Below are 25,022 nucleotides of genomic sequence, written 5' to 3' on the forward strand. Positions count from 1 at the left end.
CATGGGAAGCTGGGTGAGGCGGCTTTCAAGTGGTATGTAACTCCCCTGGTCAATGGGAGTGGCGCGTAGCCTCTTTTTCTAGTGCGGTGCCAGTACTTTGTAAGTAGTACTTAGCTAGGATAAGGTAGCGACTACGCAGCAGCTAGCTTGAAGGGTGCAGCACGTCAACCGGGGTTGGCTTGTGTTTGGCTCCTTGATGAGGCGCCGGCTGGTGTTGGGGGGACCCAAGACTACTACGCAGTCCAGTAAGAGTCAGTTATCAGCTGCTGTTGTTCAAAATTGGGCGGATGCAAGGGTATTTCCACACCAGTACTATGTCAAAACGAGCCTTAAAGTTGGCAAGGCGGCTCTAGGTTGTGTCCGTGGGCTGCTAACGTAGCTGTTCGCAGTTCTGAGTCGGGTACGAATAGGCACTCCTGGTCTGGAGTGAAGGTACATGGGATATACCCAGACAAGGAGTGGCCCAGGCCAGGCCAGGCCAGGGCAAGGCTAGCACTCGGATCTGGTCAGACACCCCAAGGTTACAGTGAGAAAACCCAGCAACCCATCTCGCTCTCGCAGGCTCGCATGCACCAAGTTTCCGGGATCACGCCCAGCCTCCCCACAACCCTCAACTCACAAGCCCCTAACCTTGGAGTGACTTTGTGAGCATGGGAGTCCCCGGGCAGTCAGCATCCATTGGTGGGTGCACTTGGACAGCCGCAAAAATCCATGACACTTTTTGGCCCCATGGCATTGCCGATTATACACCAAGACGCATATATGTACTATGTAGGAGGAGTGCCTATTCGGTGACGATGCCCGATTATTACTTACCAGCCCGCGGGATTGACTAACGCCAGTAGCAGCAGTAGGAGCAGGAGGAGGCATCTGTGGCTCGGGTCAACTGGTCACTGGTCATCTTCTCACGCCCACAAGCGCGTGCACAAAGCAAAAGCGACGTGCGAATCATAGGGAAATAAATATGGTACGAGGGAACCCAGCCCGCGCCGACGCATTGCAGCTAAGGGTGCTCATTAGCGTAGGGTACGTACCCACACCTCAGCACGGAGTTGTGTGGTGGTGCTGGATGACACCCCCGTCCCCCGGGCTACCCTTGCAATGTACGTATGGGCCACTCCGCCGTCACCCAATATCCCATGTTTGCCTGCGCTATATTGCTTCTTGGCGACCCTCCGCACTGTGATTCCCGCCTCGATTCGGGCTAGGCCCTTCCAGCAATGTGGGAATTGATATTGATCAGCCTCCCTACTGTGACTATTTTTATTTTTTCCCTTTTTTTCAATTGCAGTAGCGCGCAGTTCCGTAATCCGCAATCCGCAATCCCCTTATTGATTTTCCCTGTGCTTATTATGGCAAAACTCCCCCCCGGCCAGAAGAAGCAATACCGGCAGCCCATCATTAACAACTCAGAATGCGAAGAAAGACTCATGTTGGGCCATGGGAGTAGCCGCACACGGCAATGGCAATGCAACCAGATCGACGCCTCCCCCCTTCCCCCCCAAATGGCTCATGGCCCAGGGCCCGTGGCCCGTGGCGTCTCCAGGGGCCAGGATGCTTCTTTGATGAGGGAGCGCGGGCCTCGAGCGAGTTGCACTACCTGGCTTCCTGTCATTGATGTTGTGTTCGTAAACGCTGCTTGAAGGGCAGGTTTGGAGATGGCCTTGTACTTCACTACTCTGTACATTCCTGCCTAAACCCCCTTGGCACAACTCTCAGTTGGCACAACTTCCGGGCAAGTTCTTACGATCTATCAACCCGTAGGTTGCTGGTTGGGACCTGGTCGTTGTCAGCCGATCGGAGTACCGATTCGATGTCATTTCGATCGTCAAAGCCTCGCGCCGTCACACTTCTGTTACCCGGCCGCCTAGTGCGATTCAGGTTAAAGCAAAGTCCATCTCGACATTCCGGAAGGCTCGACCGGTCTCGCAAATCTATGTACAGCTGAAGCTTCGAGATTACAGGAGGTCCGTTGGCTTGATCCTAGCCCGAGAATCAGCCAGTGGATGGCCAGAGAATCCGCAGGGATCATCCCGGATGCCAAAATTCGCGTGCGAGACGAGACGAGATGGCGGCGTGCGGAGTTTCTCCCACTGCTAGGTACCTTAGTAGGTACGGGTAGTACATATGTACACTACGAATAGGCATTGTAGCAGTAAATTATGAGTATGATTTTATGACAGGTTCCAAGGTTGCTTCTTTCGGGAGAGACAGGATGCGAGACGGTCGACCGCGCTCTCAGCCATATGGCAGTTCCCCACCATCCCGCTCCGTGGCAGATACAGAATAGGCATAGACAAAGCTGGTTTCGGCTCGGGATACGTTGTGGCTTGGTTATAACCCACCTGCTAAAGGAACCTGCAAAGTGTGCCGTCTGATCTATTAAGCTAGAAGTTGATTATGCTTTTGCGGCAGCAGCACGAACGCAGGGGTCGTACGCCGCGCTGGGACGAGCACAGGGAATCTTCGCGGCGCGGATTGGTGACTCGTAAGTACATGTATGTACAAATTTCATGATAATAAATCGCATCCCCGGCTTCCGGGGTGGCCCATTCGATAGGTATGGCCCGATGCAACGAGCCCAGAAAAATGGGTTGCTTAGGTATATAAGCGATATTTTCCACCCCTCCCGTTTCGTTCTAGCCAGGCCTATCGACCCCATGGGCCAAAGCTTTGGTGGAGGGTTTTTGAACGGGGTTCTGTCTCTGTTGTTATGTACGGCGCATTTCAAAGATCCAGCTGGAAACATGGCATGGAGCTCGGAACATGGTCCATTCTCCATTCGGGAATTTTTGACGAGCCAAAGAGCCAAAGACCAATTGTCGTCTCTGCTGGTCCTCCCAGGCTGGATGTAGAGCTGGAGGTACCCTGAGGATACCTCTAGGTCATCCAACCAATAGAACGTTGATCCATCATTAGCGCCAACCGCGGGGGACTTTTCTCCCACGCAAATTTACGGCGACAGGGCAGGTCGCAGCCCCTTTTTGTGGATCTGTGTCCCCCCAATCCCATTCCGCACTATTATTAGCTCGCCTCCCCCAAGCCTCCATCTTTCCGACTGCTTGGATCATCAAATTCATTGTGATATTTGATGATCGATTCTCATTCTCTTTCCCAGCGTTTCTGTCGCATCAACCTCCCAATGCCACCTATTGTAGTAGGTTTTCCTGACACGAGCATTGCCGGCCTGGTCGTCCTGTGAAGCCCATTTTACCAGATAAAGCATTGCTTCCACACGATTGGCACATTCGTTGTCGAGATGAGCAGCGAGTCTCCTTTGCAGGGAACACCTGGTTTTGAGGCATACCCGATTGGGCGAGAAGGGACCACCCATGCTGGTATGTACAGTAGCCGCCAACTTTCTATCACAGCCTCCCCGGCTACCTAATGAACTTGACCCATGGCACGCACTACTGCTAGATAGCTGCATGGCGTCAAACAAGGTTAGTGTGCTCAACCAAGGACGGCTCAAGTAACCGTGATCTGCTGCTCAACCGGCGGGATGCCTCCATCTCGGCATGCCGATCTCACCACACACCCCATGCTTGCCATCCCAACAAGGGTGGAACATGGCGGACGCTATCGAGGTGGAAGAAGAAAAAAGAAGGAAAAGTCTACGTAATTCTCTTCTTGGAAGCCGAGCGGCCCGCCAAATGATAAATCTCCAAAAGTATGAAGGTATGTATAATGCGTAGATGGAGCAATAATGGTTCCACTAACCAGGCTAGGTGGTTGTCAAAAATAACCAAAAATAACCCACTGATCGCACACCCTAAGCGGCGAGGTAGATTGCGATGTTTGTCAGACGTACATCGTATTGAGATTGTCATGCTCTGCTCTGGTGCTGTCAATCCTGACCACAGCTGTCGTCGTGTCAATAATCGATGCAAGTTGAAATTGCAATTATCAAACCCAGATTTCCCGTCCGGGAGGAGCGCAGGGTCCGGCGGACATGGATGGTGGGGGACCCAGAATCCCACCCCAGTCTCTCTCTCTTTGTCTTTCCCAGTTCCGTAATACCATGGTCCCCGGAGGAGAATCGAGTTCTCCGCGGCACGGGGACCACCAATCTTGAGTGTGGGATCAACTGCAGCAGACAAATCTCGTGGTCAAATCTCGTGGTCAGGCACATACCTATCCATACACGAAAACCGGTAGGTCCTGCCCGATCGCCAGTAGGCCCGCCTTCTCTTGTCTTGTCTCTCTTGTCTTGTCTCCTTTGCGCCATCAGGTACAGCCAGTACAACGGCGCAGGACAGGGGTTGCAGCTAATGCAGCCTCGGAAAACCGAACAGGACAGACTACCTTGCCCAGGTAGACCATCTCGCATCTGCATCTCTTCCAATTGGGAAGCCAACCTGGTCAAGGGGTCCTAAGTGGATAGGTGCGCAGGAAGAAAGATTCCAAGTATTGCCCAGATCCGTTCCCAGATACGGTCGTCAAGTGGCACAAAGCTGGGGCAACACTGCTGATGCCAAGATATATTCACATTTTCACTGTGCCCCCTGTCCTAGTGGCTCATGGTTGTCAACTGTCAGCCCCCATTCTGCCCGCCTCGCCCCAACGACCAATTCCAGAAGGTGACAAAGGGGGAGATGGGATTCCATTTACAAGTTATAACGGTATTTCCACTTCCCAGTGTCCCGCTGTCAAATTGCAGGCCAGGCCCTCCACGTAGGGCTAACTAGCTCCTAACGGAAACGACGCGGCCGAGTCGTCGAGAGATTGGACTGGCGCAGATTGGCAAGTGGGAGTGCCGATCGATCCACCGAAAATGCCGACGGCGGCGGGATGAGGCGGCGCCACATATCCCTGCGCGGCGCTTGTAGTGGTGTTGTTGCTGGTTGGCGTTCCTGGTTGGTGCCGGACTCAAGAAGAAGGAAAACCACATCACATCCAATGGAATGGAACCTTGTGATTCACCAGCTAATAACTCGCTCGTCACAATCTCGTTCCTTTTCGCTCGCCTGGCAAGACCTTTCCTGCTAAAGGCTATCGCGAATAGATGCGTATGCGTTCGAGACACACCGCCAACGCAGTTTGCTGGCCACCCGCCTCCCCTCCACCAGTCAGTCCCCCGACGGCTGATTGCTGCTTGGTTGGTCAACACATCCCATGATCGATCCAATCTGTGAAATATGCTTTTAGAGCTGGTTTCTACCCCGTCTTTCTCTTTTCTTCCCTTCGTGTCTTTGCCCTGTGGGCGGTGAGCCGGAGTATCGACTCGTCACAAATCCCGAGATCCTTGTGCCGATCAAAATAACCTTAACCGTAAGTAACTGTGGAGGCTTACGGAGTGGTCAACCATTAACGTGGTTGAATTGTAGATCTAACCACCACCACCACCACCAAATACCACCTATATTGATCGCCGAGCCGCCGCCACCATCTCATGACAAGGCAAGATCCTGGCTCCCACCCATCACCCATCACCACCAAAACAGCATCACCCTCTTCCCTTTCCATCTCCCTGCATAACACCCAACCCCGTTCCCTACTCACCATTACTCGACTCTCGTCTAAGACATGTTCGGTCTCTCATCTCAGCTAGACAAGGGGCCTTGCAGATAGGTGAACCGGCACACATTCCTATAAGTCGACGGTCCTGTACGTTCGCTAGCCCCCGGGGGGGATACTTCACATCAAAAACACCCTCGCTGCCTCCTCCCCGCCTCGTTGTCCTTGTCCTGGCACAACTGTTGGTTGACGTCCCCCTTGCATCGTATGGGCACATGGCGTGTGTGTTTCGCCATGTCTTGAGCAGCATTAGCCCCCGTTTTGGCGCCTCGAGCCGATGGGGGGGCTTTATATCCCGTCCGCTATTCGTTCCTCTAAAAATGCTTCTGCCACCGAGAAGTCGAATATGTTCCAGTTGATGTCTCTGCCATTGCACAGTGACAATGGTTTCTCTCTGGGCATGGATGTCCCCTCTGTGTGCATGATCTTGATCCTTCGTTTCGTTGTCGAGAAGTATCGTTGCCACAGGGACTAGCCGTGTGTCACGGATGTTGATTCCCAGGTCACCGCTCTCCTCGAACTTCGGAACCGACCGTCACGTAAATCCGACCGAGCATAGGTGACGGCCAAGACCAGTTCCCCGCCAGTCCCCATGGTATGCTAGACCGCGGCACTCCGGATCCCTTGTGCGGGTTTCACTCCCCCCTCCCCCAAGACCAACGCAATGGCCGGGGCCTGCCAAGGACATCGACTCCGTCAGGGCGCAGGGGAATGTGAGCATTCGGGGCCCCAGCCCCGGGCTGTCCACGTATGGTATTGTCCCACAGATGACGGGCGGGTGTTCGTTCGGGCGAGGATTCGACTCGAGAGCCAAGGTGGTAACACCGTTTGTCGATCATGTCCTGGGACTACCTTTTGGTGATGGTCAGATCAGATCGGCGGGCATGAGTTGTGCAGGGATTAGAAGCACCTCCGGACATGAGGCTTCTCCTCGGACTTCTCCCATTTCTGGCGTTATGTTATCCTACGATCTACGTTTATCCCCTCGATTAAGGAGACCATGTCACCGGCTGTGGGCACTGCAGTTCGGGACAACCAGTTTGTCTTCCGGACCTAACTAGCCGGTCAAATACCATCGTGGCTTCTTACAATTAACTACCGGGCAGACCCAGCCCACATGGAGCCCGTTTCCTAGTTCAAGAGTCCTCGGGTGGTTGATGGGAAATCCATACTCACAAACCCCCCCAGTACCTCCAATCTCCCCAAAGCTAGATTAGATGAATGCGATTCTGTTCTCCCTCCTTTGGAAAACGAGATTCCAAAACAAAACTGTCCAAACTCTCCCACGTCCCCCATCTCAAAGCTTCGCCGCCGGAGACGGGCTGCCTGCAGCGGTGATCTCGTCGTAAAGGAGCCTGCAGAACAAAGAGCAATCATCAGCACCTCTTGAACAAGAACAACATTTATACCCACCGCGCCCTAAACAGGGGCAGCGGAGAGAGAAAAAAAAAAGGGGGGGGGCGGGGGGCAAGAATCCAACTCACGTGGTGAGGAACTCAGCATAGTCCTCGCCGGTGACCTGGCCGGCAAAGTACTGCGCGGCGAGGTGGTACTTGTTGCCCTTGGGGGCCTTGGCGGCGAGCCCGTCGGCCGTCTCTTTGAGCAGCTTGAGCGCGTAGCCCTTGTCGACCCTCCTGCCCTCGGCCGTGGTCACGCCATGCCGTACCCACTGCCACAGCTGCGAGCGAGACACCTCGGCCGTCGCGGCGTCCTCCCTGTTTTTGGGGAACCGGTTAGCCAAAAGGGAAGAAGAGGCGGGGTGTAGGTTTCCTTTAGAATTCAAAGAGGGGGGGGGGGGCGCGTTGAGAGGGAGTCAAGCCAAAGCAAGGTAACTCACATGAGATAGTTGATAGGGACGCAACCGACGCCGCGGATCCACGCCTCCATGTACCCCAGGCCGATGTTGAGGTTCTTCCGGATGCCCTCCTCGGTGACCTTGCCGGGGACGTTCATGTTGAGAAGGTCGTTCTGGCCGATCTTGACGTCCTCGCGCCGCACAAACAGCTGGTTCGGCGTCGGCATGTGCTTGTTGAAGACCTCGGACGCGATGGCGGCCAAGGCTGGATGGGCAACCCATGTCCTGCCCTCTCAGATTAGCTCACGTCTCCTTGGCCCTGCACTGCATATCGTCATTCCCCTCATCCGGCTTCTTCTGCCGATGAGGTTACAGAGCAGCGGAGATTGTAATGGTGGATAACATACCCGTCGTGGCCGGCCTTGACCTCGCGCAGCTTGTCGGCCCGCACACCGTCCATAGCCTTGTCGTTGGCCGCCTTGTCGTCCTTGATGGGGATCTGGGCAGCCATGCCCCCCATGGCGTGGACTCCCCGCTTGTGGCAGGTCTGGATCAGGAGTTTAACCTGTGGAGGTCGCATGATGGGTTAGTCACTAACTCAGAAGGGGGGGGTGTGGGGGGGGGAAGGGGGAAGAAGAAGCAGCGCAGGCATACATAAGCATCCATAAACGGCACCGTCATGGTAACGCAAGCGCGGTCGGGGAGCACAAAGTTTGAGTTCTGCCTGAACCTCTTGATGGTGCTGAAGATGTAGTCCCAGCGGCCACAGTTGAGGCCGGAGCTATGGTCCCTCAGCTCGTAGATGATCTCGTCCATCTCGAAGGCGGCCATGATGGTCTCGATCAGCACGGTGCCGCGGATGGTGCCCCTCGGGAGGCCGACAAAGTCCTGGGCGAGGTTGAACGCGTCGTTCCACAGCCGCGCCTCGAGGTGCGACTCCATCTTGGGCAGGTAGAAGTAAGGCCCGAAGCCGCGCTTGACCGCCTCGTGGCCGTTGTGGAAGAAGTACAGGCCAAAGTCGAACAGCGAGCCCGAGATGGGCTCGCCGTCGACCGTGATGTGCTTCTCCTCCAGGTGCCAGCCGCGCGGCCGCACAATCAGCGTCGGCAGCGGCCGGTCGGTCCGCAGCTTGTACTCCTTGGGCCCCTGCTTGAAGTCCACCTGGCGCCGCACGGCGTCGTACAGGTTCACCTGCCCGTTGATCATGTTGTCCCAGGTCGGGGCGGTGGAGTCTGTTCGGAATCAGTCAGCTTCGGCTCGTTCTATTCTCATCTCATCTCTCTCATTTCTCGGGGGGTGGGGAGAGCAACACACCCTCAAAATCGGCCATGTACGTCCACACGTCCGAGTTCAGGGCGTTGACGACCATTTTGCGGTCGGTGGGACCCGTGATCTCGACGCGGCGGTCGACGAGCCCCGGGGCGGGCGGGGCGCCCTTCCAGGTTGGGTTCTCGCGGATGTGCCTGGTCTCGGGGAGGAAATCTGGCAGGCCGCCCCTGTCCAGTTCGGCCTGGCGGTCCTTGCGCCGCTCGATTAGGTCCTTGCGCGTGGCGTTGAAGGACCGGTGGAGGAGCGCGAGGAAGGCGAGCGCCTGGGGCGTGAGGATTTTCCTGTGCTGCTCTTGGATGGCGCCCAGGACGTCGACTCCCTGGAGAATGGCGTCGGTGGAAGCCATGGTGAGCAGGCGATGAGTAGGTAGTCGTCTAGCCGGGGTTGTTCTAGGGATGGCGATGGGGATGGAACTGGCTCTTGAACTGTGCCAGCAGTAGCGTTCGTATATGTATGTTCAAGGTTCGAGTCTCGATCTACGTCCTACACTTTTTGACCTTCAAGAACGGAATCGGCTGTCTGAAGGGAAGGGAAAGTAACGATAAAAGGGATCGAAGGGTGTTGTGTCACGAAGCGTGGGAGAGGGAGGGATGATAAAGCTTAAAGCCACTCGACATTCTTATGACTGTACCAGAGCTACCAGCCTACCATGGGGGGCTCGATCGTCCTAGTTCCCGAGAGTTGAAGGGTCATGACGAAAACACGATAAGACAGAGCCAGTCTCGGCAATTACATGTGGTGACAAGTAAGGAAGCTCGCTATCCAGCCCCACACCTGTGGCGGTTTACAATGCTTCGGGCGTTCGGGAGAGGACGAATGGACCGCGGGCCCAGGCTTGGCAGCCTGTGGGGAAGCTGCTGCCGGCCGCACCTTCACATGTGAGCTGAGGAGGGGTCCGCAATTGGGGTGTGAGGTCATTGGGAGGAACCCCGCGCCAGCACCCTACGTATGGGTAGGAATGTAGAGCTTCACCAGGATCGACAACGCAATTGCACAGCAGGTACAAACTGAGGACTGGTCTGATGGCATTCGAAAGAGGCAATTGATGCTCGAAAGTCTTTATTTCCGCCCGATATCATCGTTCTGCTCTACTTGGCGGCCTCGGACGTTGGCCGAGTCGAGCCGGGGCAATTGCCATATGTTTGCTTTGACCAAGGCGCTCCGATCGACCGGGCCCAAAGCCGAGGTCTCCCCCCCTTCTTCCTTAACCAGCGTCACCTACTGAGCCGAAACCACCCGAGCGCGGATAGTATCACTTTTTTGTGTGCCACTCCTCCGTAAGGCTCCGTTTTAAAAGGACAACCTCAAGTTTTCGAGGGTGGGTGGCCCGTATGCTTTTTGGTAGAGCACGGGATTTTGAGTAGTTGAACTGCTCCAGTGTGAATGATTGAAAAATAAAATAAAGGGCCAAATAACTCAAGTAGGGTGCTCGGCGTTGCCCGTTTCCCTGTAAACGGGAACACCGAACCCTATAGTTTCTCAGCTTTGTCACCATGTCACCGGAAGGACAAGGCACGGCACATGTTGAGGGACAATCTTGGGTTGTAGCTACGAGAGATGCTAAGATACGCAAGTCCTCTTCCCCAAGAGAGCCCCCATGACAGTTACTTTGTACATCGCATCGATGGAGGTCCTCCCAAGCCTTGGCGATGGCCATCAGGGAAGCCAGGCCGGTCACAGTCGTCCTCCCAGAGCTCGAAGGGGGAAAATAAAATATTGTACAATAAACCATCAATCAACTGTAGACCAACGTCATTATTCCAGCTTGTTGTATCCATTTTGGTCTCTGTGCCTGGGGTCCCCAACCACAGATGGATTACATATGATCCATTGTATTAGTAGGTAGCGAAGGAGAAACAAGTCTTCAGGGAAACAACAGAGGCATGGACGGATGTATGGACATGATGTTCGGGCATGAATAGAGCAAAAGCAACTGACCTCGGGAATAGTCCCAGAACAAAGGCCGTTGTACCACAATGAATCAGAGAAACAAGTAGAGAAGAAGAAACCAACACCGCGGCATTGGCAGACAGCAGTATAACAAGACGACTAAAAGGGGCTCCCGTAGGCCCCAAGTGCATGACCCTCAAGAGTTAAGGGTCTTGATCATCATCTTAGCCTTCCGCTCGTCAGTCACGAGGAGATTGCGGCTGCCGAACACCGTGTTCATGGTGTCGACAACCTTGTGGAAGCTGCTGGCAGCTCCCTTCTCCTGGGTGAAGCGGACAATGCTCAGGTGATTTCGCTTGCCGTGCTCAATGACAGTCATGATCTCGGCAGCAAAGGCCACCTCCTTGATATTAAGGTCTGGTGTGCGTGCATGGCAGCAGCAGTCAGCAAGGGGTTCCATCTTATGTCAAGGGTGTGTTCCTATCGGGGGAGATAACTGACAGTTTTTGGGCCCAATGCGGCCAAACACAATGTCCCGGGCCTTGTCGACAGCGATATTTCTCATGCCGTATTTCCGCCACCCTCTCAGTAAGATCGCAATCTCTTGCCGGGCACGACGGCGGGGAATCGTGAAGCACAGGTGTCTGGTGGCAGGCTTCACTCGGAAGAAGCGGGCCAGCCAGCTCTGATGGACCTCGATCTTTCTGCCGCTGGTGTCAACATCGTCAAACGGATTCGCAATCGTTCCGTGAGTGGCCGCAGTTCGAGACGCCTGGGCCTTGACCCGGAGCCTGGACTCTGGGCTTGGTGTGTCCGGCAGGGCAGGACCTAGAGGTAAATCAGTACTTGCTGCGTCACTTATGACAGAGGGGGGGAGGGGGGATGATGCAACTTACCTGCCAGTGACATCGTGGGCTCGGGCTTATTGGTCTTCCAGAATGACGACAGGCTAAAGCCCTTCTTCTTGCTCGACGGGGGAACTAGAGTCTCGCTGGTGGTTTGTGAGCTGGACCGGTTGGCGTGGTTGGCATTGGTAAAGAAGCTGCCTTCCTTGAACCGGGAAGTCTTCTCTCCCGCAGAGCTGCTGGGTTCGTTTACGCTCTCCTTGGAGGATCGCTTGAACCACGAAGTAGGCCGCTTCTTCTTCGATCCACCCAGGGCTTCGCTACCCTGAGAAGGCGTACGACTCCCACCATCACCCACATTGCTTTCTTGGTATCGGTCAAGGCTAGAGGGCTCGCGCATCTCCAACCTAGAGCACCTTCCACTCGAGTCTTGCGGCTCCGAGACACCTCTAGAGTACTTCTTCCGGACGTTGAGTGGCTGCGGTGCCTGGACAGGGTCGTATGTGCCGTACGTCTTCACATCTGTCGGGGAGTTCACCACCCGGATGCTGGTCTCAACCCTCGCCAGGTAGTCCAGACCCCGATTATCGTGCGGGTTGGGCATACCAGCGGGCGAATCTGCCGGTGCAGAGACGATTCGGCCCTTGCTGCTATCATTCGGCTTGCGACCATCTGGCGTGTTCTCGTAAATCGAAGGAAGCTGGCTCACGCCTCCGCCGTGCCGAGAATGGACCGGCGCGGAAACAACCCGGCGGTCTGGCGCCTGCTGGGAGTTGGCACCCTCGGCACCTGCATATGCTCTGCTGTGCTTTCCGTTGAAGAAGTTCCTGAACGCCTTTGGTTCCGGGGTGGGCGCGGCTTCCCGCGGGATCGGCGGCAGAGGACGGGATTCCCAATGGCGAGAACTATGCCGCGGAGGAGGGCTGACGGTGGTAGGAGGAGTTCTGGGACTCTGCATAGCAGGCGAGGACTCCAACGTAAAGGAGAGTGGAGTCGCCTCGCGCCGGCCGTCGAATTCTTCACCCGAAGCGGAACTCAGGAGGGAGCTCCGGAACGCCTCGTCGCAATGCTCGGCGATTTTGTGGCCCAGCTGTTTTAGCTCTTCGTTCCAGATGACACTGTCATCTCTAGGCTTCATCACTTCAGCCATGGTCTTAGAAGTCGTGACATTGAGCGGTTCGGGCTTCTTCTTCTGCGGGCTTGACGGGGAGAGATTGTCTCGGCCATAGGTTGTATTATCACCGGCGATGCTTGCCGGAGCCTTCCGACTGCGGTCGCTGCTTCGACGACGGGCCTCATTGGGGCGCTTTCTCACCGCCGAGAAGTCGACGCCCCGTTTGTGACGAGAAGTTGGGCGGACACGAGGGGTACCTGCGCCCACACGGCTGCTCTGGAGAGAGCTCATGGTCCCGGGGGGCGAGTATAGCTGGTTTGCCGTTCCTGACTGCTGCGAGTTCATCGCCTTTCTCGGCTGCGGAGACCCGGCGACTGCTGTCTTGTACGAGCGGTACGAGTGCGACACCACACTGGGTTCCGCTTGAGCGCCGGGCTCGGGGCTGTTCCGGTGGATGGTGATCTTAGCATGGCTAGCCTGCGAATTGCAGGGGTGCAAGACTCGAGAGGCATTATAAGGATCGTAGCTCTGGACGGTGCCGGATTCGGTTTCAGCAACATTCGAGATGACCGTGAAGCGCGACACGTTTCTCACGTGTCCCTTTCTGCCGGCTTGCGTGAACTGGCAGGTTGAGATCCGCTTCCCCAAGTTGGGGGGTTTGAGATGATGGAAGTCGCTCTTGGAGTGGACCATGTTGGTGCTGGTGGTATTATTATAGTTCTCCATCTGAGCTTCCCTGTACTCGTGCAGGAGCCGGTAGAACAGCTTCTCGTCATTGGGCCTAGCACATCGGTCAGTATTCGTCTGCATTGACAACATCATAATAGGGTTTGGGGCGTGACGGACCTATGGCTGAGAAGTTTGGCCTTCAGCTGTTCCTCTGTGAAGGCATGCCAAACGGATCTTAGCTGTCTCAAGATCTGGGGGTCGATTTCTGCCTCGCCCAGAGCGGTGAGATGTGCATCGCGTCGAATGTCCGGGGGCTGCCCGCCATTTTTGTTGAGGTCATCGAGATAATCGTACTTCCTGATCAGAGCATGCCTCCACATCTGAGCCATGGAGATACGGTGATGCGGCTCTACCTGGAGGATCCGGTCGATGAGATCCTGGGCCTCCAGACTCAGGAAGTCGGGCATTTCATAGTCAGCATCTTTGGCTTTGGCGAGCATATCTTGGAGGCGTGGCTCGTCAAAGGGGAGGCGACCAGCAAGCAGGGCAAAGAGGATGACACCCATGCTCCAGAGGTCTGTACTCTCTCCCTTGTACGGCAGCTGCTTCAGGAGTTCTGGGGCAGCATAGTGCGGGCTCCCACAGGCAGTGTGGAGATGATGCGACGGGCTCTGGTGTAGAGCAGCCATGCCGAAGTCGGCGACCTTGACCTGTCCATCAGCACACAGGAGAATATTCTCGGGCTTCAGGTCGCGATGGCAGATGTTGAGAGAGTGACAGTACTGAATGGCACTCATAATTTGCCGAAAGTAGTAGATGGCCTCTTCCTCCCTCAGACGGCCTTGCCAATTGATGAACTCGAAAAGGTCTCCCTTCTCGACATATTCGAGCACTAGGTAGCTGGGGATTCCGTCAGTCAGGCACTAGCAGCAGAGTGGGAGAGGGACGTGGGTTACATTTCCTCTCGGTTCTCCCAGATGTCGTACAGCTTCACGATATTTGGATGCTCGATGAGTTTCAGGACAGCCACCTCCCGCTCGATTGCCAGAGGCATGCGTCGCACTCCATCTGCAGCGACTGGCTGGCTGCTCTCGATCTTGTCCAGCTGTGCCAAGCTCCCGGCTTGGGTGAGATGTGCCGTGCTCTTGGCAACAATCTTGACGGCAGCGAACTGGTGAGTAACTCGATGCCGGGCAGCGCGAACGCGGGCTGAAGAGCCCTTGCCCAGTGTCTTTCCGAGTTGCCAAGGTCCGATATGTGTCTTCCGTGGCCGGACACTCGAAGCTGCAGACGAAGCATTGGAGACCTTAGATGCCCGTTTTCCCTCGACGGTGGTGTAGGAATCCTGGGTCATGGCCGAATGTCGCTTGTCGGCATGGCCAGGTTCAACCATAGAAGGTTCCGGAATCTCAGATTGGGCAGGTCGTGCTACAGGCAGGGGAGTCGAATGGCCCCTCGGCGCTTGCTTGCTCTTCAGCATTGGGTCAGTTTGGCCCTGTGCCTGCTGCCGAGGACCAGTGCCCTTGTCTGTGCCAGAGTTGTTTACTCTCGAAGTCGCGTCACCTAGGGGCTGCCGATGATTGGAAACCCTAGAACTGCGTTGTTTCTCCATGGTGAGCAGGTGTTTGTGCCTGACGCATGGCAATTGGGACGGGAAAGGACAGGGATAGGGTACGCGGGGAACGCAGAGGGAACGCAAAGAGGACGCGAATGAACGTGGGAGCACAGGGGGTGCAGGTGTAGGGCGCGCAACACAAAAGGATTGCGTGTTTCTATTGCCCCAAGGACATGGGAATATCAAGAAGGAGCGAAGCTGGTAAGCAGGAGGGATTATGGGATGTTGCTCGAGGCACAGCGCTACCTTGGTAGGTAGATTGCCCAAGGAAGGGACTGGAGTGAGAGGATTGGGAGAGGGAAAGGAAAGGAGGAAAAAGGCCAAAGTGGCCTGGCTCGGCGACGTACAAGTGAGTGAATCAAGTGGGAACGGAAAAGATCGTTCCACGGTTGATCTCGGTGCTTGTGCAAGGTATCTGGAATGCGATGTCTGGGATGAGAGGGAAGGAATTTTTAAGAAAGGGAGGCCGAGATTGGGGTTTGGAGAGGACTCGGGATCGTGTGGTTGGCCAGCACGATAAACAACAGGTGAGTTCAGATAGATAAGTATATAATGAAAACAACACCTCTCTAGCCAGACTCACAAATCCTCACTCTCACCCTACCTACCTACCTAGGTATCTCAAGTATCTTGATACTAAAAGTCGCCTTTGCTCCTAGCAACACCCCTGAAAGGCCAGGTTTTCCCAACAAAATCCCCCCCAAAAGAGCCACATCTCCTTGAGATGATGGCACAAACATGAGCAACAGTCAAAACAGACAACACAAGGAGAGAAGGGGAGATTCCACATCGCCATGGCTCCTCGCATATAGCAGCCACATATGCATCACGGAAGACTGAAGGCAGTGTGGCAAGTCCAGGCCCAGATCTCCATCTCTTATTCCTAAAGGTCTGTTTTACAAAACAGCGTGCATGTCGTTATAGATTAGCCATCTCAAAATGAAGTTGGATCGATATCTGATGGGAGCCTCCCTTGCAACCCCTTCTTCTACCGCGATTTCATGGCGGCCTCGAATTAGACCAAAGATGTGGGTGTGAAGGGACTAGAGACATGAAAAATGCGGATATGAGGATCAGACGGAGAGGAATCTGTTTCATTTCATACCCGTAGTAGCCGCAGCAATGCTGGAACGGATCATCTAGAGCATTCTGGAGAAGTGAGGTCACCGACAATGAGGCTGATAGATACCTAGGTCCCTTACACCTGATTCGCTGCCTGACCTAATAAGTACTACACTAGCGACATATACAGGTAACCCCTCCAAAATGGGTTACTTTACAACGTGCGTCCCCGACTCCCCATAAATGGGAACCTCAAATTTAGCTAAATTAGCCCCACTACCAGACGCGTCTCGCGGTCGCCCAACATCGTGGCTCCCACGCCAACGGCTTTGTCTTCCGTTCTCTCTCAACCCGAGCCATATTTCGAACATTTTACGACATTTTCGGAAGCGGCTGCGCACCGCGGCTTTCCGTTTGCGAACCCCAAGGTTGCGTGGTATCCACCATGGCCAATGAACCTTCGCGTCGCCGGCCGAGGTCCCACATCGAAAGCGATGGCGAAGCCGACGCTGTCAGGCTCGGCGACAGGTCCCCCTCGGAATCTTCAGATACTTTCAAAAGACTAAGACTGCGCGGTGGAGATGGGGACCACGAATTTGACCAAGAGGATCAGGATTCTGAGGAAACACAGTCAAGCCCACCACCTCGTGTTAGCGAGTCACGAAAGCCCAACGGCAGCAGAGTCAAACCGGGCTTCCATCCTGGCTCTATCGTGCGTGTCAGCGTCGAGAACTTTGTCACGTACGAAGCTGCTGATTTCTTCCCTGGACCGAACCTGAATATGGTGATTGGACCAAATGGTACGGGCAAGAGCTCGCTCGTCTGCGCGATTTGCTTGGGTCTGGGTTACCATTCCAACGTGTTGGGCCGGGCCAGCGCATTTGGCGAGTTTGTGAAGCACGGAAAGGACCACGCAGTTGTCGAGATCGAACTACAAAAGCGGCCCGAGGACCCCCAGAACATCATCGTCCGCCTTCGCCTTACTCGGGAGGACAACAGCCGAAAGTTTTGGGTCAACGGGAAGGAGAGCACCCACAAGGGAGTCCAGAAGCTCACCCAGTCTCTGCGCATCCAGATCGACAACCTCTGCCAGTTCCTGCCCCAGGACAAAGTCGCCGAATTTGCTGGTCTGAATGCGGTCGACTTGCTCACCAAGACACTACAAGCAGCCGCACCCGAGGAGGTAATAAGATGGCAGGAGGAGCTGAAGAGTCTCTTTAGCCAGCAAAAGGATGCCGAAGGTCTTGTTTCCGCCGATGCCGAGCATCTAAGTCGCCTCGAGAGCCGTCAAGAGTCCCTACAGGCCGATGTCCAGAAGCTTAGGGAGCGAGAAAAGATAAAGCATGTCATCGAGGAACTCCAGATGGCCCGCATCATGGTCGTCTACGAACAGGCGCGAAGAGAGTACACTACCGCCAAGAAACGGAAGAAGGAGGCTCAGGTGGAGCTGAAGAAGCTCCAGGACAGCTTTGCGCCGTCAATCCAGGCGGTCAACGACAAACAAGAATACCAGAAACGTATCGAGCAAGTATTCCAACAGAGGCAAAGAGCACTGAGAGATGCCGAAGCCGCTGCCGACGAGATCCTTGGAGAGCTTGATGCCGTTATCAACAAGATCCAAGATCTTGTGAACAAGGGAGATGCCGAGAACGGGGCATACCAGGCCAAACGAAGAGAGCTCGCAAGTATCCGGAGGAAAATCACCGATTTAGAGGCGAGCCTGAAACAGTCTCCGAGGCAGTTCAATGCCCCAGAATGGAACACCAAGATCGTAAGGAAAATGTTTAGCTGGCTTCTTTACCTACCCACGCTAATACGTCGCTTCAGAGGGAACAAGAACATCTGCAGCGCGAGAACAGTGCTGCACGGCAGGAAGTCCATGACGAGATAGCGGATATCAAGAAACAGGGAAATGAGAAGCAATCATTGGCGAAGAAGCTCGTTCAAGATCTTGCGCAACTAGAATCCCAACAGGGTCAACTGCTGACTCGGCTGAGAAAGATGAATCCCGACGTTGCCAGGGGCTGGGAGTGGATCAAACAGAACCAGGACCAGTTTGACAAGGAAGTCTTCGGGCCGCCCATGCTTAGCTGCTCCGTCAAGGACGAGAGGTATTCTGATCTCGTCCAGTCTCTTCTCCAATCCGACGACTTCTTCTGCTTCACCACCCAGACCCGCGAAGACCACAAGAAGCTCAGCAACCAGCTGTACAAGGAGATGTCGCTTTCTGTCACCGTCCGCACATGTCTAATGCCTCTTGCCTCGTTCCGCCCTTCCCTACCGCACCAAGATCTGACCAGACTCGGCCTCGACGGATACGTCATCGACTATATCGAAGGCCCGGACCCGGTTCTGGCCATGCTGTGCGCCGAAAAGCGGCTGCACGCCTCGGCCATTGCTCTGAAGGATGTCAACGAAGAACAGTACGAACAGATCTTGGCGGGTGCGGCTATCAATCAGTTCGCGACCGGTAGACAGTCGTACCGGGTCACCCGCCGAAAGGAATACGGCCCCTCTGCCACGTCAACGCGAGTTAGGCAGATCGAGCAAGGCCGATTCTGGACTGATCAGCCCATCGACATGGCCGAGAAAACCGAGTTGAACCAGAAATTAGCAGAGGTCAGGGACGAGATTGACCAGCTCAAGACCCAGCTCGGCGAATTTCAGCAAAAGGATAAAGACCTCGAGCAAACTCGGGATGAATTGAAGAATAAGCTTGTAAGTACCAATACCTGGGATGCTCTTTTTCTCTCTCTCCTCTCTCACCCTCTCACCCTCTCACCCTCTCACCCTCTCTATCTTCATCTCGCTTTGCCCTTCTAACAATGTATCCAGGAGGAATTGAGGAGGCAAAAGAGCGAGCTTCAACAAGAGCATAATAGGTGGCTGGCATTGCCAAACAAGATTGGTAAATTGCTCCCTATAATAACCGTCGACATTCTAGCGGCATGGTGTGGCTGACTATGAGGCAGAAATGGAAAATAAGACCCTCGCTGAGAAGCGAGAAGAGCTTGATGGGACGAAGGCTCGCATCGTGGCCCTTGAGGGACGGAGAGACGAAGCAGCAATCCAAAAGGCCAATATCGTGCTCCGTCATAAGGAAAAGGTCTCGGCCATTCGGGCTGCCCACCTAGCATTGCTTGAGGCTCAAGTTCGCCTGATTGAGGCAAAGTCGGAAGTACAATCCCTGACAGAGAGAAACACGGAGATCCACCAGCGTCTCGAAGATGAGAAGCGATCCCTGAGGGAGATAGAAAAGAGCATGGGGGAGCTCAAAAATAAGGCGCAGAGAGCTTTGGAGGACGCCGAGGCGATCCCGGAGGAGACTTGGGACCGAACAAAACTCATAGAGATGGGGAGAGGCAAGTCTATCGAAGACATCGACAGTGACATTCGCGCCGAGACGACCAGGCTCGACGTTATCGAGGCCGGAAATCCCCATGCCCTGGACGAGTTTGAGAAGCGTGCCACGGAGATTGAGCGATTGGGACGGCAGAAGGGGCGGCGAGAGCAGGAGCTCAAGACCCTGAACGGCGAAATCGAAGAACTCCGAGGAAGATGGGAGCCCCGGGTCGACGAGCTGGTCGGGCGTATCAACGATGCGTTCAGCTACAACTTTGAGCAGATCAGCTGTGCCGGCGAGGTGGGTATTCACAAGGACGAGGACTTTGACAAGTGGGCTATCGACATCAAGGTCAAGTTTCGGTATGTCCCCTCCCCCCCTTTTTATTTTTATTTTTATATCGTCTTCCATTCTCCTTTTGGCCAGCTTCCCACCCTGGACCGTAATACGTCCCGGAGAAAACGAGGACATGCCATTAACGGTCGTCGCCCCACAGCGAAAACGAAACGCTCCAGAAGCTCGACCAGCACCGGCAGTCAGGCGGCGAGCGGGCCGTGTCGACCATCTTCTACCTCATGTCGCTGCAGTCGATGGCGCAGGCGCCGTTCCGGGTCGTGGACGAGATCAACCAGGGCATGGACCCGCGCAACGAGCGCATGGTGCACGAGCGCATGGTCGAGATCGCGTGCCGCGAGCACACCAGCCAGTACTTCCTCATCACGCCCAAGCTCCTCTCGGGCCTGCGCTACGACGAGCGCATGACGGTCCTCTGCATCGCCAGCGGCGAGCACATGCCGCAAGACGGCAAGATGCTCGACCTCGCCCGCTGCGCCAAGATACAGAGACGCCTGGTCGCTCCGGCCGGGGCGTAAAAGGGAAAGGGGGCGCTGTTACTCGAGGGGCGTTGGGTGGCGACTCGGTGGGAATCTTTTACATGGTATGGTACTGGTCATCTTCCGTGGGATGGGTGTGGTAGGTAGGTATCCGAAGTGGGTTCGGATAGACTAGGTTGGGCTGCTAAGGGTAGAATCTAAACCATGGCGTCGGTTTTGGTCTCATCTCATATACCCCCTCGCTTTACAGGACACGCTCCTTTTTCTCTCGCTTCATTGGGCATGACGAACGGGATTGAACGGCTACGTAATACGGTGTGATTATTGGTTGCCAAAGGCACCTCCTGAGAGGCGAATTTCGAGGCCATCTTGGACCCCAACCCATCACATGAACTCCAATGCAGAGAGGCTGTCGTATGAGACGATCGTCCTGAGTGCCTTCCTACTTCCTAGTGCCCACAGCTCGGGATCTCTACATATGCACGATCTCTCCTGTCCCCTTGTCCCTTTCCACCCCTCCCTTTTTTGGCGCCACGCGCAGGCGCCTACGAATCGGCAAGGGCAGGCCCTCTCCGCCACTTCTCAAGCCTCGCCCGGAGAGGCTTTTTTTTTATGTGAGGCTAGGGGTTTCGTTTCTGTCAGTTTGTGCGGATTATTGGGGGCGGTGGGAGCCGGGAACTGATAGTCAGGGGTCGTCCAGTGTGCTTTTATTCTTCTTCTTTTCTTTTTGCTCCCCCCCCCCCCACTTATCGTCCGAGAGGGGGGAGCCCCGAGGGACAGACAGGCAGCCACGATATGTCGTCAAGCAGGCCGACTCCTGGGTGGTATTGTGATTCGATTGACCCCTTATGACACGGGTGACTAGGCACTTGCAAGAGAAGGCGAGTGATCCCCAACGCCTTACCTGGTTCTGGAGTTTCCAGTGTCCCGTCGTCAAGGTGGGAGCTACGGGTGTCATCTGTTTCCCTCTCGACTGGAGACCGGTATCCCACCGCCGTTCTATCATCCATAAGTTGCGTGCTCCAGGCATATCAGCAGCTTCAGGCATATCAGCCGGCCGATCTGCCGTCGTTTATGAAGATCCGGTGCAAATGTAAATAAGGAAGGTGGGGGTCAGAGTGTCTAGTGAGTGCGGTTCATGTTAGCCAGCGGTTTCCAGGTTTTCCATGGTTGCCGGGTGAATAATTCAGACCCGTCCGAGGCCCGGGAGTGGAAAACAAGTTGACCTTGGTCAAATATATTATCCGTGCCGTCTTTATGACGTCCATCGAGGAGACGTTTTTGCCAGTCCCTGTCTATCCCTATCAGAATAACCGGAGGAACATGTCGTTGGAGGCTCGCACCCGAATGAGGCAGGAGACAAGACCAGCAGATATCCGTATTGGGCCCTCGACGGGGTGGAAAGAAAGAATTGCCAAAATTAAACCCGAGGGCTTTGGACCATTGTTTCTGATCCTGTGCGACACGGACGTTCCTCAGCGTCTGCGGCGACCAGCCCGTCTTCGGTGGGAGTGACACAAGGACGCGGGCGAGATGCAGGGCGGGAACGGCTGTCTGGGAACAATTGAGCAATGCCCCGGCCGCTGCGTTCCTCTTCGGGTTCGACATCTGATCACCGCCCCCCCCCCCCCCTCTTGGGGCTCAGTCAGGCCTTACGGTCCAAGGGAATAACAGGTGGCTCCGACAACGATGTCTATACGCTGTAGGACTACCGTTGATCGGCATTATATGCCGTCTTGGCTCTAGGTGGGTTTTGCATTGGTTGGAGTTAGAGTTATGTTAGGTTAGTATTAGCTTGAGCTTCTACTCCTGCACCGGAAACAATCAGGTTGTTGACGATATCAAGGCTGTATTTCGTACAGTACAGTACAATACTTCGTACCTGCATGAGGACAACTGCTCTCTTTGGCAAGCGAATTCCTCTCCAACGGCAGATAGATGCATGCGCATAGACGAGTCTACCCACACGGGTCAGACGTGCCCCAGGATCTAAGTCATCCTCAAGTCAGAACTGCATCCGCTCTAATCAGAGGCTGAGACAGAGCTGGGGAAGCATCCACACTGTGTTGCTGGGTTGACCCTGTCCGTCTGTACTCAAGAGGCCCATGTTTGCCACCGAGATGCTTTCTTTCATCCCAATATTGCAAACGCAGGGGCAACCCTGAATAGGAAGTCCCCCGTTCCCTCATCTTGCTCCCTGGAAGCCCCTTGCCATTCAATTGGCGTGGAGGTTTTCAAGCGCTCAATATTGCATTGTGGCAGAGCTATATATTTAGTAGTTTTGCGTAGTAGCAGTGTGGAGTCTAGAAAGGGGAGAAGCATATCAGATTGGGCGACGAGAGCCAGAAGCTATGTATTTGAAAGGTAGGGGGTCTCGCTGTTACGTACCCAGTTGGCCCTTCATTAGCGTACTGATGTTGATGGAGTGTCAGGCGGCTGGTCAGCAATGATCTCATAGTGTATGTAGTACAGTGCAGCCCAGAAGAAGCTCCATTTTCCTGGGCAAGCCAACTTGGTATTTGGCATCTCGCCCTGCCAAGCGAAAGGGCCCGATACGACCCTCGAGAGGCGTCGACGCGGCCAAAAAGTGACATGTTGGTCGCCTGGTTGGACGAGCGAGCCTCCGGTAAAATGTGCGATAACAGGCTTATAATAGCCACACGTTTATATCTGTGTAACTACAAGGTACGAATGCAACGGGAGAACAACTTGTTCCCATGTGGTCTCTGCGTGCTTTGGGGGGCGGGAGCGAGTTATACAGGGGCAGGATAAAATTATGAATGTATGTGTACTCCTAGCAAGAGCGACAAAACAACCAAAACAACTTAGCTTGGCAAAGGATGATGGTCAGCAATCTAGACTTCGACGGGGTTGGGATCGGGATGTTGACGTTCTGTCGAGTGGGGGGGAGCCTCCGGAGATTGGCAGCTAAAGGCCAGCCACCTGGGGAATTTGCGGAACGCGTACGCGTTTATCTGAGCCCGTCGCGGTTGAGACCCGAAGCAGGGCTGGGGTGTGGTCTGGATTTTGAGTTCCATCAAGTGCGTCATTCAGCTTTTCTCGTGGGAACGGGTGGATTCCGCAGGCGGGTCTCAAGTGGATTCCTTCTGCGCTGGACAGGGGTTATATGCAAGTCGCACGGCCGGCGATGGCTCTCCGCCTCTCCCGCCAAGCCATTAGATACGTTCCCTGGCTTGCCTGGTACCTGTACCTTCGATAGGCCATGTTATCGCAAAAGATGGGAAAATCGGCTCGGTCAGGAAAAAAAAACCGGCACCGCAAACCACAACACCACTCTAAAATAGCACCATTCTAACTGTAATTGCAGCCCCAAAAATGCTTACCAGGCGCCTTCCAACGTAACACAGCTTTGTGATTGCAATGGGATCGTCTCTACCTATTAAATGATCTTTTCCTGGCTTAATCTAACCTAGTATTCCCCAGCTTGCTTGGTCGATACTGTTTGCAGTGCCGGTTTTTTTTTTCCAGACCGTGATCGGTTCCAACGCGACATCAGTGCGCAAGGCAGGCTATGTAGTAGCAACATCTGGAGGAGCCCCATAGAGTTGGGGTGGATTCCTTGGTAAGCCGTAAGTACGCAGTAGGTAGGTACACTAAATTGTGGCGGAGCAACCGGCCTATCAAGCGGAGTGGACAGGAACCAGGGGCAAGAGAATCAACTCGAAGCAAGATTCTGCGGGGCAATCTAGTCAAGGCAATGTGCGTAGCAAGCTTGATTCAGTTGGTTCAGGAAGCTTGCAAGCAAAGCAAGGGCCAGCAAGGCCTAGCAAGGCACCACCCACCATCACCACCAGGCATTACAACATACAACATATTAGCAGGGACAGTGTCATAGAGACAAGGTTGATTATGCATTGGCCATGGTCACCTAGCGATATGCCATTGCCAATTTCCCACTCCAAGTTTTTGGCCATCCGTACCTTCGCGGTGCAAGTGCTCCTGGCGATCCACGAGGATGGAGGCTAAATACCTACCTATGGATCGCTGACAAATGCGGAGCTTGCTACCTAATTCAACTTCGTTCCTTCCAGTGTGTACCTACCTACAGCAGCTATTGGTAGGTATGTACGGAAGAGGATGCATCCGACCTTCACGCCGCGAGACCTGGAGAGAAGAAGCTTTTATCACAAGCTCCTCGGCCGCACTGCACGGGCGTTCCCTGTCGCCGCTTTCGTCCGTCCCGGATTCCAAGAGGCGGCAATTATGGGATAATGTAGATTTATATTCGTAGAGCGCTCGAGACGGCTCGCATGTACTGTGTAACAGCAAGTTGGTCGGTAACTTATCCGCAGTCCATTATCACCCCCTGAGGGAGAGGACACAGGAGAGATGGGACTGATCATTTCCAGGAAGATAACCAACGACATCAGGAGATACGGCGACCTTCCTACTTCGACGGGAAGAGGCGGCAGACAGTGGATTTAAAGAAGAGAAAACATTTTACAAGCCATTGGGTCAGTCGGGTTGGGGGAAGGATCCAAATTCTAGCACGGGCCAGTAGGGAGCGAAAGTCTAAGTGGACTCTCGGGAAAGCCCCAGTTCTTTCCTTGTTGGCAGATGCGGGATGCCATGCAACCTATTGCAGCCATGCATGGTTCGTGGCAGAAGTTTCTTTCGCTCAGTCTAGACGGACCGATGGTGCGAGGGCATGCGCTGGGGAATTGGGAGAGAGATTTGGGGTGATAATAAAACAGAATTATCTGAAGAGAGAAAGACAAGAGAAGTGGAACAACGGCAATACATATGCAAACCTAATAAGCATAAGCCTACCTGTACCTAAAGAAGAGGAGCAGGTAATTTGCAGTCCAAACCGCAGTTTTTACGCCGCTGTTTCGATCATCTGGGCAACGCATCTTGCTCGAGACATAATATCAGCTCTTGTTTTAGGTATCCGTACTATTCCTTCATGTCATTCCGCAGCTTCCTTCGCCATCCCACGACCCCTGGATTCCCGCCTTTCCCCCTTGGTACAAAAAGTCGTATTCGGGG

The 25,022-nt window shown here is 54.6% G+C and overlaps 3 protein-coding genes across 3 annotated transcripts; 1 reads left to right on the plus strand and 2 right to left on the minus strand.

Annotated features, from left to right (window-relative positions):
- Positions 1-6,447: 6,447 nt before the first annotated feature.
- Positions 6,448-9,431, minus strand: QBC33DRAFT_533905 (putative malate synthase). Its single transcript, XM_060427499.1, has 6 exons — positions 8,627-9,431; positions 7,967-8,544; positions 7,720-7,877; positions 7,355-7,597; positions 7,002-7,232; positions 6,448-6,872 (listed from the first exon to the last, which is right to left on the minus strand). Exons 1-6 carry the CDS (start codon positions 8,985-8,987, stop codon positions 6,815-6,817), a joined length of 1,629 nt encoding a protein of 542 aa, XP_060285063.1. The 5' UTR covers positions 8,988-9,431; the 3' UTR covers positions 6,448-6,814.
- A 1,296-nt stretch (positions 9,432-10,727) lies between these two features.
- On the minus strand, positions 10,728-14,771 carry QBC33DRAFT_448628 (uncharacterized protein; the record flags this gene model as incomplete). The annotated part of the gene is made up of 5 exons (XM_060424478.1): positions 10,728-10,948; positions 11,033-11,359; positions 11,428-13,271; positions 13,337-14,059; positions 14,116-14,771. The coding sequence occupies 5 exons, from the start codon at positions 14,769-14,771 to the stop codon at positions 10,728-10,730; spliced, it is 3,771 nt and encodes a 1,256-aa protein (XP_060285064.1).
- Positions 14,772-16,069: 1,298 nt separating this feature from the next.
- On the plus strand, positions 16,070-20,445 carry QBC33DRAFT_533910 (putative structural maintenance of chromosome complex subunit protein). Its single transcript, XM_060427500.1, has 5 exons — positions 16,070-17,607; positions 17,664-18,554; positions 18,672-18,744; positions 18,809-19,541; positions 19,676-20,445. The coding sequence occupies exons 1-5, from the start codon at positions 16,282-16,284 to the stop codon at positions 20,049-20,051; spliced, it is 3,399 nt and encodes a 1,132-aa protein (XP_060285065.1). The 5' UTR covers positions 16,070-16,281; the 3' UTR covers positions 20,052-20,445.
- Positions 20,446-25,022: the final 4,577 nt, after the last annotated feature.

Source organism: Phialemonium atrogriseum (genome assembly GCF_030411735.1).
Source record: "Phialemonium atrogriseum strain 8032-3 unplaced genomic scaffold QBC33scaffold_8, whole genome shotgun sequence".
Taxonomy (NCBI): Eukaryota; Fungi; Ascomycota; class Sordariomycetes; order Cephalothecales; family Cephalothecaceae; genus Phialemonium; species Phialemonium atrogriseum.